The sequence below is a fragment of the Malaclemys terrapin genome, chromosome 1 (genome assembly GCF_027887155.1).
Source record: "Malaclemys terrapin pileata isolate rMalTer1 chromosome 1, rMalTer1.hap1, whole genome shotgun sequence".
Lineage (NCBI taxonomy): Eukaryota > Metazoa > Chordata > Testudines > Emydidae > Malaclemys > Malaclemys terrapin.
Genome location: NC_071505.1, coordinates 144,905,654 through 144,922,493, shown reverse-complemented (window position 1 = coordinate 144,922,493; position 16,840 = coordinate 144,905,654). Strand labels below are relative to the sequence as shown.

The 16,840-nt window shown below is 42.5% G+C and overlaps 1 protein-coding gene across 1 annotated transcript in view; it reads right to left on the bottom strand.

The window, feature by feature from the left end:
* MAN1A2 (mannosidase alpha class 1A member 2) overlaps window positions 1-16,840 on the bottom strand; it is a 320,220-nt gene that overhangs the window by 71,842 nt on the left and 231,538 nt on the right. Inside the window, exons 7-8 of the mRNA XM_054042404.1 lie at window positions 14,002-14,125; window positions 13,502-13,595 (exon numbers count right to left, since the gene is read on the bottom strand). Coding sequence (XP_053898379.1) covers window positions 13,502-13,595; window positions 14,002-14,125 — 218 coding nt within the window. The remainder of the gene's footprint in view (window positions 1-13,501; window positions 13,596-14,001; window positions 14,126-16,840) is intronic.

Genomic DNA, 16,840 nt, shown 5'->3' with positions numbered 1-16,840 from the left:
CATATACCTCTTTCTTGTGGAAAGAGCATTATGGAATCTTTAAAGGCCAGATTGGGTTTTACATGTCACCTAAAATATATTAGTGCCTTGGGAAATGAAGTTAATAATTATAAATAGTTGCACAGCTTCCAAGTTCGCAAATGATATATATGAAGAAATGTTGACAGAGTGAGAGAGATGGCAAGTTTGCAGTGGCATTTTAATAGGTTCAGGAAATGGGCAAATAAGCTGAACAGGTTTTTAAAATAAAAAAATGTAGCAGACATATCTAGTTAAAAAGTGAAATACTCATTAAAAAGATAAGAAACCAAGGGGCTTTTGAGGTAGTGCTGACCACTGAAGAACACCAAAGTAAATCAATAAGGTGCTAGGTTGCATAAGTAAGAGGAAATGTTTGAATATAGAAAGAAATATTTGTATCTGTATATAAACACTTCATTTCTTTAAAAGTTACAGGGCATGGGTAAAGGAATACATTTTCATTTCCTAATCAAAGACATATTTCTTTTTAACACAGTTGCCCTTGATGGCCACAATTTAGACCTTCAAGAGTCATAAATGGTTTTCATGACACAGGCTAGACACTAGTGATGTATAATGGCATATTGGTACTTCTACAACCTAGATCACATGATAAATTTCACTGTGAAAAGAAAAACAAGAGTTAAGACCTGGTGCAACACATTTCAAATTGGAGATAATCAATCACTTCCTTCCAATACTATGGTTCATCTTGACCAGCGTATCAGGGACCTTGAGAAAAACTGTTTTATATGGTCACACCTGAAACACTGGACTCCTCTCAGTTTCCATACAGCTGTATGTAGCACTTTTACAAGCTCAATAAAAAACAAATTCCAGATCCTATCTTTAGTAAGTTCTTCATACACAGACTCTTTCAAGCTTACACTTCACATAAGTGCAGGAAACATTATGCACGCTTAATAATCCAATGTTAAAATCTTTAAAACAAAATAAGCAAACACTTCATTTCTTTAGCCTTAACACATATAAACAGAACTGACAGCCCAGAACCTGACGTTACTTGCAGTACTGCAATAATAGATTTCAAGTTATCTTGTTTAACACGCAAATAATACTGTTCAGAAATACATCTGGTAGTGTTATAAAAGTAATCTGCACTACAACATTCTGCAAAGCATACCTCTAACTGCATTTCTTTACAGTGTTTGAAGCAGAAAGTTTTAACATGTTAAACATCCTCTGGCTTCCAAAAAATAGTTATCTATCCAACTCTATGTCTACACTACAAACTTTGGTCAATGTAAGTTACATCATTGTAAAGCTGCCACACTTGGGGCACGTCTTCACTACCCGCCGGATTGGCGGGTAGCAATTGATCTATTGGGGATCGACTTATCGCGTCTAGTGGCTTGGTGGCCACAGGAAATAACTCATGTTTGAGACCCCTGAACTAAATCATCCCAGCCAGGGCTTTGTCAAGCCTGACCTTAAAAACCTCTAAGGATGGAGATTCCACCACCACCCTTGGTAACCCATTCCAGAGCTTCACCACCCTCCTAGTGAAACAGATTTTCCTAATATCCAACCTAGACCTCCCGCACTGCAACTTGAGACCATTGTTTCTTTTTCTGTCATCTGCCACCACTGAGAACAGCCTAGCTCCATCCTCTTTGGAACCCCCCTTCAGTTAGTTGAAGGCTGCTATCCACTCCCCCCTCATTCTTCTCTTCTGCAGACTAAATAAGCCTAGTTCCCTCAGCCTTTCCTCATAAGTCATGTGCCCCAGTCCTCTAATCATTTTCATTGCCCACCGCTGGACTCTCTCCAATTTGTTCATATCCTTTCTTAGTGGGGGGCCCCAAACTGGACGCAATACTCGAGATGTGGCCTCAACAGTGCCGAACAGAGGGGAATAATCACTTCCCTCGATCTGCTGGCAATGCTCCTACTAATACAGCCCAATATGCCGTTGGCCTTCCTGGCAAATAGGGCACACTGCTGACTCATATCCAGCTTCTCTTCCACTGTAATCCCCAGGTCCTTTTCTGCAGAACTGCCGCTTAGCCATTTGGTCCCCAGCCTGTAGCAGTGCATGGGATTCTTCCGTCCTAAGTTCAGGACTCTGCACTTGTCCTTGTTGAACCTCATCAGATTTCTTTTGGCCCAATCCTCCAATTTGTCTAGGTCACTTTGGACCCTATCCCTCCTCTCCAGTGTATCTACCTCTCCCTCCAGCTTAGTGTCATCCGCGAACTTGCTGAGGATGCAATCCATCCCATCATCCAGATTGTTAATGAAGATGTTGAACAAAACTGGCCCCAGGACTGACACCTGGGGCACTCTGCTTGATACCAGCTGCCAACTAGACATCGAGCCACTGATCACTACCCATTGAGCCTGATGATCTAGCCAGCTTTCTATCCACCTTATAGTCCATTCATCCAATCCATCCTTCTTTAACTTGCTGTCAAGAATACTGTGGAAGACCGTATCAAAAGCTTTGCTAAAGTCAAGATATATCACGTCCACCGCTTTCCGCATGTTCACAGAGCCAGTTATCTCATCATAGAAGGCAATCAGGTTGGTCAGGCATGACTTGCCCTTGATGAATCCATGTTGACTGTTCCTGATCACCTTCATCTCCTCCAAGTGCTTCAAAATGGATTCCTTGTGGACCTGCTCCATGATTTTTCCAGGGACAAAGGTGAGGGACTGAGGTCTGTAGTTCTCCAGATTCTCCTTCCCTTTTTTAAAGATGGTGGGGCAGAAATGAGTTGTACTGGGGTGACTAGAAGCATGGGATCAAGTTCCCATTATGTAACTTTCTCCATCCCATAGTGCCTTCTATAACCCATAATTTTCACACCTTTTTTAGAAATCCCATAAACTTGTAAGACAGAAGCGTGGAGCCTGCAGAACTCTGCACCACTGTCATGAGTGTTGCAACGATACTCCAATATTTGCAGAGCTGTGGGAAGAACCGCAGCAGTCGGGGGACATGATGATTTTGTGGAGGACAGATTGCGGAGGGACATAGTAAAAACCAATTCAAATGTGTTGGTGGTGTTCACGGAGCAGCAGATGGTGAAGTGTTGCTTCTGTAATAGAGGTTTGGGATGATGAGCAGTGGCTATAAAACTTTTGGATGCAAAAGACCACATTCCTGGATCTGTGTGCCAAGCTTGATCCAGCCCTCCAGCTCAGTGACACCAGAATGAGAGCTGCATTAACAGTGGAGAAGCGAGTGGTGATTGCACTGTGGAAGCTTGCAATGCTGGATTCTCATCTGTCAGTGGGAAATCATTTTAGTGCTGGGAAATCCACAATGGGCGATGTTGATATGCAAGTTTGAAGGGTCATTAATCATCTACTGCTATGCAGGACTATGATCTCAGTAATGTGCAGGACATAGTGGATTGATGTGCAACAATAGGGTTCCTGAATTGTAGTGGAGTGATAGATGGCAGCATATCCCTATTTTGGCATTAGACCACCTTGCCACAGAGTACATCAACAGAAAGGGCTACTTTTCTATGGTTATGCAAGAGATGGTGGATCCCTTGGGATGCTTCACCGACTTCAAAGTTAGCTGGTCAGGAAAAGTGCATGACACTCACATCTTTAAGAACACAGCTACTGTTCAGAAAACTGCCAGCAGGGATATTCATTCCTGAATGGCAAATTGCCATTGGCAGTGTTGAAATGCCAATAGTGATTCTGGGGGACCCAGCCTACCCTTCACTCTCCTGGCTCATGAAGCCGTATACCAGCCACTTCAACAGCACCAATGAAAGATTCATCAACTGGCTCAGCAGGCACAGAATGACAGTTGAATGTGCTTTTGGTAGTCTGAAGGGATGCTGGCAGTGTTTACTCATATGGCTAGATCTCACTGAGAAAAATATCCCAATGGCTATACCTACATGCTGTGTCCTGCATAACATCTGTGAGGCAAAGGGGGGAAAACTGCTGACAGGATGGAGGGCAGAGGAATAGCATCTATTTGCTGAGTATGAACAGCCAGACACAAGGGCTATTACAAAAGCTCAGTCTTTTAGTGGTTTATTAGGAATTGTGTGGGGCTTGGTGTACATCTATGAATATAACACTGTTAATGCACCTATTAATTTTGAAGTGCTGGCTGTACATGTATAATCAGTATACTGTGTTTGTCTCTGATCCTATGAGTTCTGTCACCTTGTGCAATAACAAGTAGTGTGTGTTTTCAGTAGCACTAGGTATCCTGCTGCATATGTTGTGAAGTAATAAAGACAAATTATTTCCCCCAAAATTGATTTTTTTGCATACTGAAATGGGTGCAAAAATCCTCTGTGCAATTAAAAAACAAATACAATAAAAACTTCTGAAATAAATGAACAGAACTTAACAAGCAGAAAAGAACACTCATGTCCATTTCAGTCCATTTTGGCTACATATACACCAACCGTGACTCTCACAGGACAGTGTATGTGAAGCTGCGATTGTTTTTACTGTTCTCTGGAAAGGAGTGGTAGGGATACGAATGTGGCCTTGATGCCACGTTGAATATTGGAGGGGTGTAGGGTAATGCTAAAATGGAGTTTTCCATTGACTGGGAGGTGAGCCCAGGCTTGTTGAACCAGAGTCTGCAGTCTCAGTGTTTGCTGCTGGAGAGCCCATTTATGTTCCCAGGGCCGCCCGGAGGATTCAGGGGGCCTGGGGCAAAGCGGGGGAGCAGACCTAAAAAAAGGCGCCACCCGCTGCGGCGCTTGTACTCGCTGGGTGGCGCTCCGAATCTGTGGTTGCGGCAACAGGTCCTTCACTCACTCCGCGTCTTCGGCAGCACTGAAGGCCCCCCCACCACCAAAATGCCGCCGAAGACCCGGAGCGACTGAAGGGCCCCCTGCTGCCGAAGTGCCGCCAATGACCCAGATCACCGCCGGGTGAGTAAAAATTAAAAAGGGATTCTTGGCCAGGGCTCGCCCGGGGCAAATTGCCCCACTTGCTCTCCCTTCCCCTCTGGGCGGCCCTGTCTATTCCAGATTGGAACACATCGGCAGCATGTAGCTGGCATGGTTGCATGCAACAAGAGAGAACTGCTAGATGTGCTCACCAAGCTAGGCAAAACAGGAAAAGGTACTTCAAACATATGTAAGTATTTTAAAGGAGGGAGGGGTGGCTTCTGGTCTCCGTGACCCCTGGATAGTGGAGGTCACAATTGTGACCAGAGTGGTCAGTGTCGGGATAGCTGTGGAAGACTTTCAGGGTCGACACAGGTCATGCAATATCTACACTCGCACTGAATCGACTACACTATGTTGACCGGGCTCATCACCATTCAGGGAGCTGGTGTTACTGCGCTGTCGTAATGGGGCACTTCTGTCATTGAGAGACGAACTTGAGTGTACACACATGCATAAATAGGTTGATGCAAGGTGACTTACATTGACCTAACTTTGTAGTATAGACCTGGCCTAAGTGTAGCCCTTTCTTTGAAGGCAGCTATATATACAGTTAACTATTGGCAACAGTATGTAAACGGTAGTACATGTAAAGATATGCATTAATAATGGACCTTGAGCATGCTGTATTAGCACAAATGCCATCAACTACCTGAAAAGCACAAGTGCACAGAATGTCACTGAATTAAGTGTAATTGATTTTATAAGATGTAATTCGAAGGGGAAGGGGAGGAAGAGAGAGAGGGCTTACATGAGATATTAAACAAACACTTTTTTCAAAGCAGCTTTTACATTTTTTTCTTAAAATGAATTTAGCACTGATGAAAGCTGCCATAAAAACAGGCTTTGGTATTGAATCTTGCAAGAGGCAAAAGCAGTGAAAGCTTTTCACACTCATGCTGTGACCGGCCAACATGCTTCAGCAGAAACCTGAAAGGACTCACTTACAAGAATGAAAAGGAAGGTCACCGTTGTGACAATTGAACCTATAAATTTACCTACATTGTGAACTTACCTGTAAAACGTACGTAAAAGGTCTTAAAATGTTAAAATTACCTCTAACAACAAATACTGATGGGAAAAGATATGAAAGCAGGGAGAATTACTAAATCAGTCTAAACAAAAAGGCCTAGTTGATATGATTCAAGGGCTATGATAAAATTATGCTTAAAAACAGGAGATGTAGAGCCAGAAGTTAATAAGCCAAAGTTGATATATCAGATATTAGGTCTAATTGGTGGACAAAATAATGCGGGGATGGGCTATTCCACCCATCACTCCCTTTGGGGTCCTTAAAAGAAGACATTTGGGGAGGAAAGTGCGAAAGAACAACAACAATACAAAAAGAACAGACAAAAAGAACTGACAAAACCTACTGAAGCGAGCTTCACTATCATGGCTGCCTAGCTCATTGTTCCCTGAGATCCCAAACCTTCATTATCCTGATCTTGAGAAATGTCCTGACCAGACAGGGCCAAAGAGAGGGACCCAGATGACACTGCCATTCAGCTCCAGCTGAATCCCAAACATCACCTGGGATGAAAAGGACTTTAACAGCAGCAGACAGCAATAGCTCCACCTCAACTAATTTCGGCTCTTTTTCTAAAAAGGACAGTTATTACCATCTTTAACACCATCTAAAATACTGTCAAACAGGGGGTTCCTTCCTTCCAAAACTGTCTCCAACTACAGGGAAAGGGAATAAAAAATATTAAAATGAAAGCCATATTAAATACTTTACATTTTAGATGCTCTGTTTGTCCTTCTTTTCCGTTTCTTTAATAAAAAAGTAATGCTGTGTTTGCTATGGTACTAATCAGGGCTGTCCCTAGGAGGGTGTGGGGCCCGGAACGTTAGAAACTTGGCGCCAATTTGTCAGGGGGTGCTTCCCTCCGGCTCTGACCAGGCCCCGCCCCACTCCACCTCTTCCCTCAAGGCCCCACCCCTGCCCTACTTCTTCCCCCCACCTCTTCCCGCTCTCCTGTCTTCCCCGCCCAGTTCCACCCTCTCCCCCTCCCCCGAGCGCCCTCGCTTCTTCCCTCTCTCCTGGTCTGAACAGATTGTACTCTAGTACAAAGCATGGTGGTGAGTTTATGATGTGGGACCTGGAACTAGAACCTAGTCACACAGGGACCATTAGACGGGAACATGTTTTAATCCCTGCTGAGGGAGGCAGGATTCTAGCCGTTACCTATTGGTGAATGACTCTGTGGCTCATTCGCAATGCCCTGAGCATCCAGTCCCCATAAATACTAGTGTGACATCTTTGAGGGTGATGCTTGATTTCAGGAAAAATAATTACTTTTATATATACAGTAGTTGCTGTCCTTCGAGATGCATTGGCATGTTTATGGGTATATGCGTCAATGCACTGAAGTCAGAGACTTTGGCAGCAGTACACTAAGCAGCAGTACACTAAGCAGCTCATACACCCCTACTCTCCTAATGCTCTCGGACATGAGAATAATGGGGCATGTCTGCTGCTTCTCTCTCCATTCCTTCACACCTGAAGTAGCAGGGAATGTGGGAGGGTCATGGGATGAAAATGTGCACAACACATTTTGAAGCATAACAGTTACTGTACAGCTAAGTAACAGTTTTTCCTTCTTCGAGTGATTCCCTGTTACACTGCAGGTGACGCATCAGCAGTTCCCTTACAGGAGGAGGGACTCTGGATCATCTCAACAGAGACTGTAACACCAACTTGCCAGAGTTGGCATCGTCCTGAGAGACTTTTGTGATGGTGTAACGAATGGGAAAAGTATACACAGACGACCACATCTCTGCCTTGCAGATATCAGCTATTGGAACATTGCTCAGAAAGGCTGATGAAGTGGACTGAGCCCTGGGGAAGTGAGCCATAATTCTCAGTGGATGAGAGACTTTAGCAAGAATGTAGCAGAGCTTAATGCAGTCAGAATCCAATGTGAGATTTGCTGACAGTGATTGCCCTTTAACTCTCTCAGTGCAGGCTACATAAAGCCTGGGAGAAGTCCTGAAGGATCTAGAGTGGTCTAGGTAGAACTCCAAATCTCTATGAATGTCCAAGGTATGAAGTTTTCCTTCAGCATTAGAAGAATGGGGCTTTGGGGAAAACACTGGCAAATGAATTAGTTTGGTTCAAATGGAAAGCTGACACTACTTTAGGCATAAACTTAGGGTGTGGCCTAAGGTAAGCCTTGTCTTATTGAAGACTATGGAAGGAGGATCAATCAAGAGAGTGTGAAGTTCTGAAATCCTCCTTGTGGAAGCAATTGCCACCAGAAATGTTGTTTTCATAGACAACAAAGCTAGTGAGGTTGTAGCCGTAGGGTTAAAGGGGGGTCCTGTGAGTTTGGAGAGAACTAGACTGAGATCCCATACAGTTACATGATCAAACACAGGAGGGTAAACATTGAGTAGCCCTTTCAAAAACCAGAGAGTGAGAGAAAATGGAAAACTCATCTACTAGCAGATGTAGCGCAGACATGAGAGCCAGGTGGACTCTCAAAGAACAAATTGAAAGGCCTGAGGATTTCAGGTGCAACAGATAATCCAACACTTCTGTGGATTAATGTTGCTTTGTCTCTTTTCAGTTTCCTGAATATCCTCAGAATGAAAGGAACTGGAGGGAAGGCATACAGAAGATGACTAGACCACAGGAGAGGAAGGCATCTGTGATGGAGTCTAAGCTGTGGCCCACTCTGGAGCAAAATCTTGTTCACTGGTTGTTCAGGTTGGTCACTAATAAGTCTATTACTAGGTATCCCCAGTGGTGGAAAATTTGAAGGAGAATGTCTTTCCTGATTGACCACTCATGTTGGTCTAAGAAAATCCTTCTGAGGCAATCTGAAAGTGTGTTTCTCACTTCTGGAAGGCTGTCAGAAAGACATTGTGATATATGTATAGATTCCAGAGAAGGATAGCTTTTTGGAATAGCTGAGACAATCTTGCACCTCCCTACTTGTTTAGATAAAACATGGCAGGGGTATTGTCCATAAGAACTTGTTTCACCTGGTTCTTGAGGTGAACATACACATTGCACAGGCTCAAAGAACAGCTCAGAGCTCCAGCACATTTATGTGGAGCAAAACATCCTCAGATGACTAAGGGCTTGTGCCTAGAGTTGACTGAGATGGGCCCTCCCCAGCCTTTGGAAGATGCATCTGTCACCAGACTCATAGTCAGTTCTGGTGACAGAAAGGAAGCTTCTTTACACTCATTTCAGGTATCTAACCACCAATCCAGAAACTGAAGCACTCGCACAAGAAGGCAAATCTGCATGTCCACAGGGTTCCTGGAAGGGACGATACACTGAATTGAGATAGGCCTGAAAACAGTGAAGGTGAAGTCTGGCATGCAAAGTTAAATATGTGCACAAGGCCACGTGGCCCAATAGCTGCAGGCAGGTATGCACCAATGTCATTGGGTTGGATTTGAAGCCTTCTGAAAGAAAGGCTACAGATTGAAACCTTTCCTTTGGAAGGTAAGCCATGGTGGTCATGGTATCGAGGTCCACTCCTATGAAGATTATGCACTGTATTGGTTGTAATTGTGATTTGTCCAAATTTAATTTCAGGCCCAGATGGAAAACAGCAGTCTGGTTATTAGGATGCCGTTTTGGACCTGGTCGATTGATGTTCCATAAACTACCCAATCATCCAGGTAAGGAAATATTTGAATGCCCAGCTGGTGGTGGGCTGCTGCCACTGCCATGCATTTGGTAAAGACCCTTGGAACTGGCAGCCTGAAGGAAGCATGTTATACTGGTAAGGGTTGTTGCCTGCTATGAATTGAAGGTACTGCCTGTGGCAGGGATGAATTGCCACATGGAAATATGTGTCCTGTAAACTGAGCGCAGCATATGAATCTCTGGGGAAGGGATAATGGAAGGAAGGGTGACCATCCTGAATTTGATTTTCTGGATGAAATAGTTCCAATATCCTTAGATCTAGAATAGGACGAAGACCACCAAATTTCTGTGGGACCAGGAAGTACTGGGAATAGAAATCTTTCCCTTTATGTTGGCAAGGAACTTCTTGTATTGCTCCCAATTCCAGAAGAGACAGTACTACTTGAAGTAATACAGTCTTGAGAGTCCCTGTAAAGAGACAGGGAAGGTGGGCTGGGAAAAAGGAGGGAGGTAAATTGGGTAACATATCCCCTCCCCTACCGTGCTGAGCACCTGCTGGTAAGAAGGGCCTCCCGTCAACAAAGACAGGTGGCGACCTCAAGGAGGTCTTGATATTCTCTTGGGAGCATACTATAACCTCTGTTGGACAGAGGGTCTGAAGTAAGATTGTGGCTTAAACCATTTCCTTTTTGTAAACTCCTAGCAAACGACACATTGCATGGGAGTCCTTCAGTGTCTGCATGGCATTGTCCGTTTTGGTAGAGAATGGTTTAGGCTCCTTATAGGGTAAATCTTCTATTGTGTTCTGCAGCTCCTTTGGAACACCAGAAGCATGCAGCCAGGAAGAACACCTTGCGGAAATTGCAATGCATATAGAATTTGAGGCCATATCAGTAGTATACTTGAAGGGATATTTGAGCCGTAAGGCATCTCTCAGAAACCAAAGCCAAAACCTGATCCTCATATTCTTCTAGCAACTTGTCAGCAAATTTAGAAATTGCAGAAAAAAATAAAATTACATTTTGACAAGAGAGCCTGATAATTAGCAGCTCTCATTTGAAGAGAGGTGGTGGAATAAATATTTTGGCTGTACAAATCTAGCCTCTTAAATTTCATATCCTTGGGAGTGGCTTTAGGACAGGACTGATGAGACTGGCTGTGACCACCAAGGAATAAGAAACAGGTTGGTTAAAGAAACAGTCAAAATCTTTTTGAGGGACTTGATATCACCTGTTCATTCGCTTGGCCACAGGAGGTATAGAGGCTGGGGTCTGCCAGAGGGTTTTCGCTGACTCCAGAAAGGCTTCGCTGATAGAAAGGGCAACTCCTTCTATGATAGGAGTCTGTAAAATATCAAGGAGGGTGTGCGAGTTATCTTGCACAATCTCCTCTTGTACTCCTCGAGAAGTGACCTCCTGAAAAACTGAAGTCCTCTGTGGGGTGGGGAAGAGGTCAATCCTGGAGTGATGGCTTCATCTAGTGAAAATTAATAGAGGGTGAGGGGGGAACATCTAAGGGTTCCTCTACTAATTCTCCATCCTCCTGAGGACCACTGTCACCTTGATAGCCATATTCAGATGCTCCCCAAAGAACTATATGATGACAAAGCTACTGTGAGTCAGATAGGTTCTGGAGATGGGGTGAGCCTCTCAGGACTGTAATCATAAGTTAACTTCTAGAAACAGGATATTCATCTGACTCATGATGCAATACAAAACCTTAGCTTCAAACTCATATTTCCCCTATGAAGATTTCATAACTCCTCCAATAAACTGAAATCTAGGTATTCCATGTATCCATTCTAAGGTAGTTGAGGTTTGGAGTTACAGTTTTCCATTGCTGTGCAAGTCAGATGAATGTGGGGAATACACTGCTTGCGACTTGGAAGTGGAAAGTGCATCTCCAGGACGGGCTGAAGTGTCTCACTTACAGTGGAATAAATTGACATGTAGTGGGAATGTGTGAGGAAGACCCCCCCTTAACGTGGCATTTTCTTGCTTTTAAAATTGGTTCTTTGTGAGCGTGTAGAGAGGGTGAGAGGGGAAGTAGCATGCCCTGTAGCAACCATAAGTAGCTTAATAATAGCTTGATGGCAGTGAGCTACCCAGGTGAATTACATATTATATAAAGTAATATTTCCTTTTATCCTAAGAACCTAAGTCTTGGACCCTGTTGTGAGCTTTATTCACAAGCCCGTCCTTCCTCAGAACTCATAAGACATTGTGCTTTGAGTCCCCACCCCACTTCCTCAGCAGTGAAGATAAAAATGATCCACTGCCCATCATATTTATTCTCTCTTAATAGCATTATTTCCATTCCCTGGGGACTGTTAATTTTGAAAAGCGATAAAAAAACAGAATCCTGCGTATGTGCCAAATGATGCAACTTTTTGGCAAAACAGCACCAGCAGAAGCAGAAGCAGAAGGCTACAAAATGTAAACAAGAATGAAAAGTCTTATTTTGAAACAAAACTGTAATTTTTTCCTTTGAGTAATATTTTCCCAACTCTTTGCTTTTGCCATACGGTTAAAAAACAACTAATCTTTGCTGAAACAAACTAGCCCACTAATAATGCTCCTTTTTTCAAAAGTTACTATCTTTTACTTCTTAGATTAATACTGTAGATTCCAAGGTCAGAAAGGACCATTAGGTGATAATCTAGTCTGACTTTCAAAATGTACTGGAGACACTTACAGTGGAATTTAATCTTAATTATCACTTTAGACGAATCCCTTCATATTCTGTCTTAGTGACAACTGCATTTGGATTCTTTTCATGTTGGACACAAAAATAGAAGCAAATTCTCCATTTACAAGCTCTGGGGAAATTCTGCTAGGCATTTAGTACTAAACCTTGGCCCTATTGAAATCTGCCACTGACTTCAAATGGGACCAGAATTCATTCTTTAATGACAAGAGAGGTTGGTCAGATTTTTTGTTGTTGTTTTTTTAAATGAAAGATACTGGATTGACAAGCCTTGGAGCAAAAGAACTCTCTTTGTCCACAGAACAAATACAATACCATAGCAGCAGTAATGGCTTCAACTCTGTCCTGGAAGAATCAATTCAAGGAATCATGTATGTCTCTAGGACTTAGTCAATGCTTGGGCTCTCTTCTTGCATTGCCATCAAGGGGTCCAACTTTAGTGTAATTTGTGAGGATGTTTTTTATGATGCATACATCTGTAAATTAGAAACTAGACTGATACCAATTCACTTCACATAGGCCACTGAACAGAAACCAGATGGCTAAAAATTTTAGTCACTACCAACCTGCAAGCTAAAGGTGAAAGGTCCTATAGTCCACTACCAATCCCATACAGTCAGAACCATCCTTAGGGTACGGCGAATCGGGGCAACCGCTCCTGGCCCCATTCTTTGGGGGGGCCCCACAGGCCTGTGGAATTGGTCCCAGAAGTGACGGGTTGGTCCTGGAAGTGATGGATTCGTCACTTCCACCCTGGGCCCCGCACCCCGTAGGGATGGCCCTGCATACAGTTGAGTTATAATTACCTCTAATTAGTACTCCCACAAACTGTGACATCTATTTGCCAGCTGGCTCACAGAAATGTGAAACAGTTCTTCCCACTTTTGAGGAGGTCAAAGAAAATCAAAGAAACAATTTCCAACCTGATAACTATTACTGAAGACGTTGCTGATCAATGTAAGTGAGGCAGAGATATGAAGTAATATGGGAAGTGCCTTTGGGGAAAAGTACTGTAAGACTTGATCAAGACAGACAAATGATCACTATGAGAGGTAATAAATAAAAGATAATTCCATTAAATATCTTCAAGTCTTGGAAACCCTTTTGCACTCCAAATACAAATGATGCTGTGTATTCTCTATACTCCTCAATTTTAGAGTCTCTCTCTCTCTTTCATTCAAAGTAATTTTTCCTATTCATTATTCTGAGTGTATAAGATAAACTTGAATTACTAAAAAAATATAATAAAAATACTCACGCTGACCCCAGCGCCCAGTCCTTGGGTTCAAATAATTTGGATAAAGCCCATTAGGCCGGTCCATTTTTTGAAGTAACTTCCGAATGTGCATGACCTAAATTAAAGCAAAAGTCAGGATCACCAAAAATAATTTTCATCTACCTTCAACATTTGTTTAAATCTGGATTTTCTTCTTCAACAGCAATTTTTCATAATTTAATTAAACAGGCTTCTTGCGGGCTTTTTCTAGATGGGCACTTCCTTTTAATGGCTACTCATGTAGACATATGTCATGAGCATCATTTCTAAATATTGGTACAAAAAATAAAAAAGATCTTGTCTTCATAATTTTCTGCTTTGGAGAGCTATGTATTTTGGTAATATAAATGCAAAGAATGAAATAATTGGTCTGTTACCAAAAAACATTATTGTAATCGATCAGGCTCTCTCATTCCTAATCAGATTCACAGTACACAACTCTGAGTCTTCTTATAAAAGTCGACTGTCAGCACAAAACTAACCTTGTTGTAGTAGACAGGGTCCCCAGTCAGGTAGCTGAGGTGGACAAATTCCATGTGCAGAGTACCGAATTCAGCCAGGATGCTGCTGCCTGCAGAAGCCCAGCCCCAGTTTCGACCAACACCACTGAGGTGCAACAAATGTAAAGTGAAGCATGAGAGGGGGAAGGAAAGAACAAACAGCTGGTCAGTGAAAGGATACCATCAATATTCAGACACTGTGTGTAGTAATCACATCACATTAGATTGCCTATTAGAAGAGCTACATACAGTAAGTTGATATTAGCCTATATCTAGGATGACAAGTGATTTATTTTAAAAATAGGCTTCACAACTTGATATTTCAAAAAAACCTTCATAGTTAAGCAGCTCTCTATATGCCCAAGCAGTCCTTCCCATGTCTACGCTGCTATTTTTAGGAGTGTAGTGTCCTGGGTGCTGTGAAAGGCTCCAATAGTAGCAAAAAGCTCTGGAAGAAGGGAGATGGTGACAGGGAAAGGTTCCAGCAGCGGATAAGGCTCTGGCAGGGGGAAGGCAGCAGGTAAAGGCTCCCGCAGTGGGAAGGCAGTGGGGAAAGTCAGCAATCCCTATTGCTTCCCTACTACCAGAGACTTTCACTGCTGTGTGCAGCTACACACCAGAAGTGTGTATGCAGCCTGCTTTTCACTGCAGCATGTAGCTCCATGTAGCCTACATGCTGTTGCAAGTGTAGACAAGACCAAAGCGCATCTTAAAAGCTTCCCACAAAATCAAATCAGGCACATACATTTTTTTCTCTCTCTGGATCTCACCTATAAAACAATAAGATCCCTCAACTATCACTGATTTAATATGATTTGAGAGCACTCAGCGTTTTGGAGGATTGGGCCTTTTAATTTGTAAAGTTAAACAATAATCATTCCTGCAAATTATTTTTCATTCAAAAACCACCACTGAAATTGGATTTGAGCTGGATGTCACTAGTGAGCCTAAAGCCAATTAGGAATTTGCTGTTGTCACATTTCATTTTTAAAAGAAACAACATATTCAAAAAGGAGAAGAAATATGAGAGAAAAATCAGCAGGAATGAAGGAGCAGGATTTGTATCCCATAACTACAGACAAGGAAGCAATTATTTTATCTCAATAAACACTGTCTACATAGACGACATGGCCTGTGCCTCAATGTTTTGGCACAGCTAATCATAACAAGGGAAAATGAAGTGTTTCATGCCCTATTTGCTTCTTAATACTTTTCAAATCAACAAAATTGGAATCAAATTCAACATAATACAAAGGCTGCCAATTTTCACTAACCTATCTAACCCCATAAATTACAGTGTCACAATGAAATAGAAACATTGCTAGATGCCATTTAATGTTGTTTAAACAGACACATAACTTGGATGCATAATTTCTATATCTATTCTCTCACATGGTTTTAAAGCAATACACAAAAGTAGTAATCCTTTTATTTGTTTTGGTTACAGCTATATTATTGATACCAGTTTTCCTGAGCTCCAAAAACTCCAGATTAGTTCTGCACATGTAGACTGGTTAAAAGGATGAGGAACCAGAGTATGAAACACAAGTAAATGACAATGCCATGGCTTCACCATGAGGCAACAGATCAAGACACCTCTAGGAATTTAACACTGGCTTTTAAGCCAATGAGCAGATTCACCAGCCAGGGTGGTCAAAATAAAGCCCAATTTCTCAAGATTCATTCCAAGTCCCTTTCTTCAGGGCTGGTTTTATTAATAAACAGAATCTACAAGTCTCAAAACCACACAAAACATTGAGTATCAGAACCCTGTTCTGCTTTCCACAAGCTAGGAAAGGAGTGGATATGCCCCTCCCTTTAGGTAGCCATTCCTGGCTATCCCGTAGACCAGTGGTTCTCAACCAGGGGTACACGTATCCCTGGAGGTACACAGAGGTCTTCCAGGGAGTACATCAACTCATCTAGATATTTGCCTAGTTTTACAACAGACTACATAAAAAGCACCAGGGAAGTCAGTACAAACAAAAATTTCATACAGACAGTGACTTGTTTGTACTGTTCTATATACTATACACTGAAATGTAAGTACAATATTAATATTCCAATTGATTTATTTTATAATTCTATGGTAAAAATGAGAAAGTCAGCAATTTATCAGTAACAGTGCGCCGGGTCACTTTGTATTTTAATGTCCGATTTTGTAAGCAAGTAGTTTTTAAGTGAGTTGAAACTTGAGGGTACGCAAGACAAATCAGACTCCTGAAAGGGGTACAGTAGTCTGGAAAGGTTAAGAGCCACTGCCCTAGGCCTCCTGCTTGGTCCCTACAGAGGGTCTTCCTTCAGGGGTTTTTGTTCAACAGTGGACCCTTTACTATCATGTGCCCTGTCTGGAAACTACAAAACCTGGCAATCCCCATTCTTAAAGGGCCCAAGGGCAACAGCAGGCACACTCTCGTGCATGTATGTGCCCCATGGCCCAGTGCCACCCTGAAGATACTGTCCTATTAGGGTTATCATCTGGCTGGCATTTCACCAGCCTGGCCAGATTTTTTATGAATTTGCCAGTTGCCAAAAAATAATGTAATCTGCCGGGCTTTTCTTATGTGGGTCTAAAGATTTGCATTATTATCACAATACACTGGGATATCTAATCTTAAAAGTTTCTGTGTCCAGCTAAAGGTGTTGAAGTATTCCCACTTCCACAGTTTAAGTGATAACAGATCAAAACTACTGAAAAGACAGCAGCTGTCTGCCCAACAACATGCAAGTGCACCCGCATGTGTGTGAGAGAGGGTTTGAGAGTGAGGAGACTGGCAATGTTTTCAATCTTAACATCTTATCTATATGCGATATGACTCTA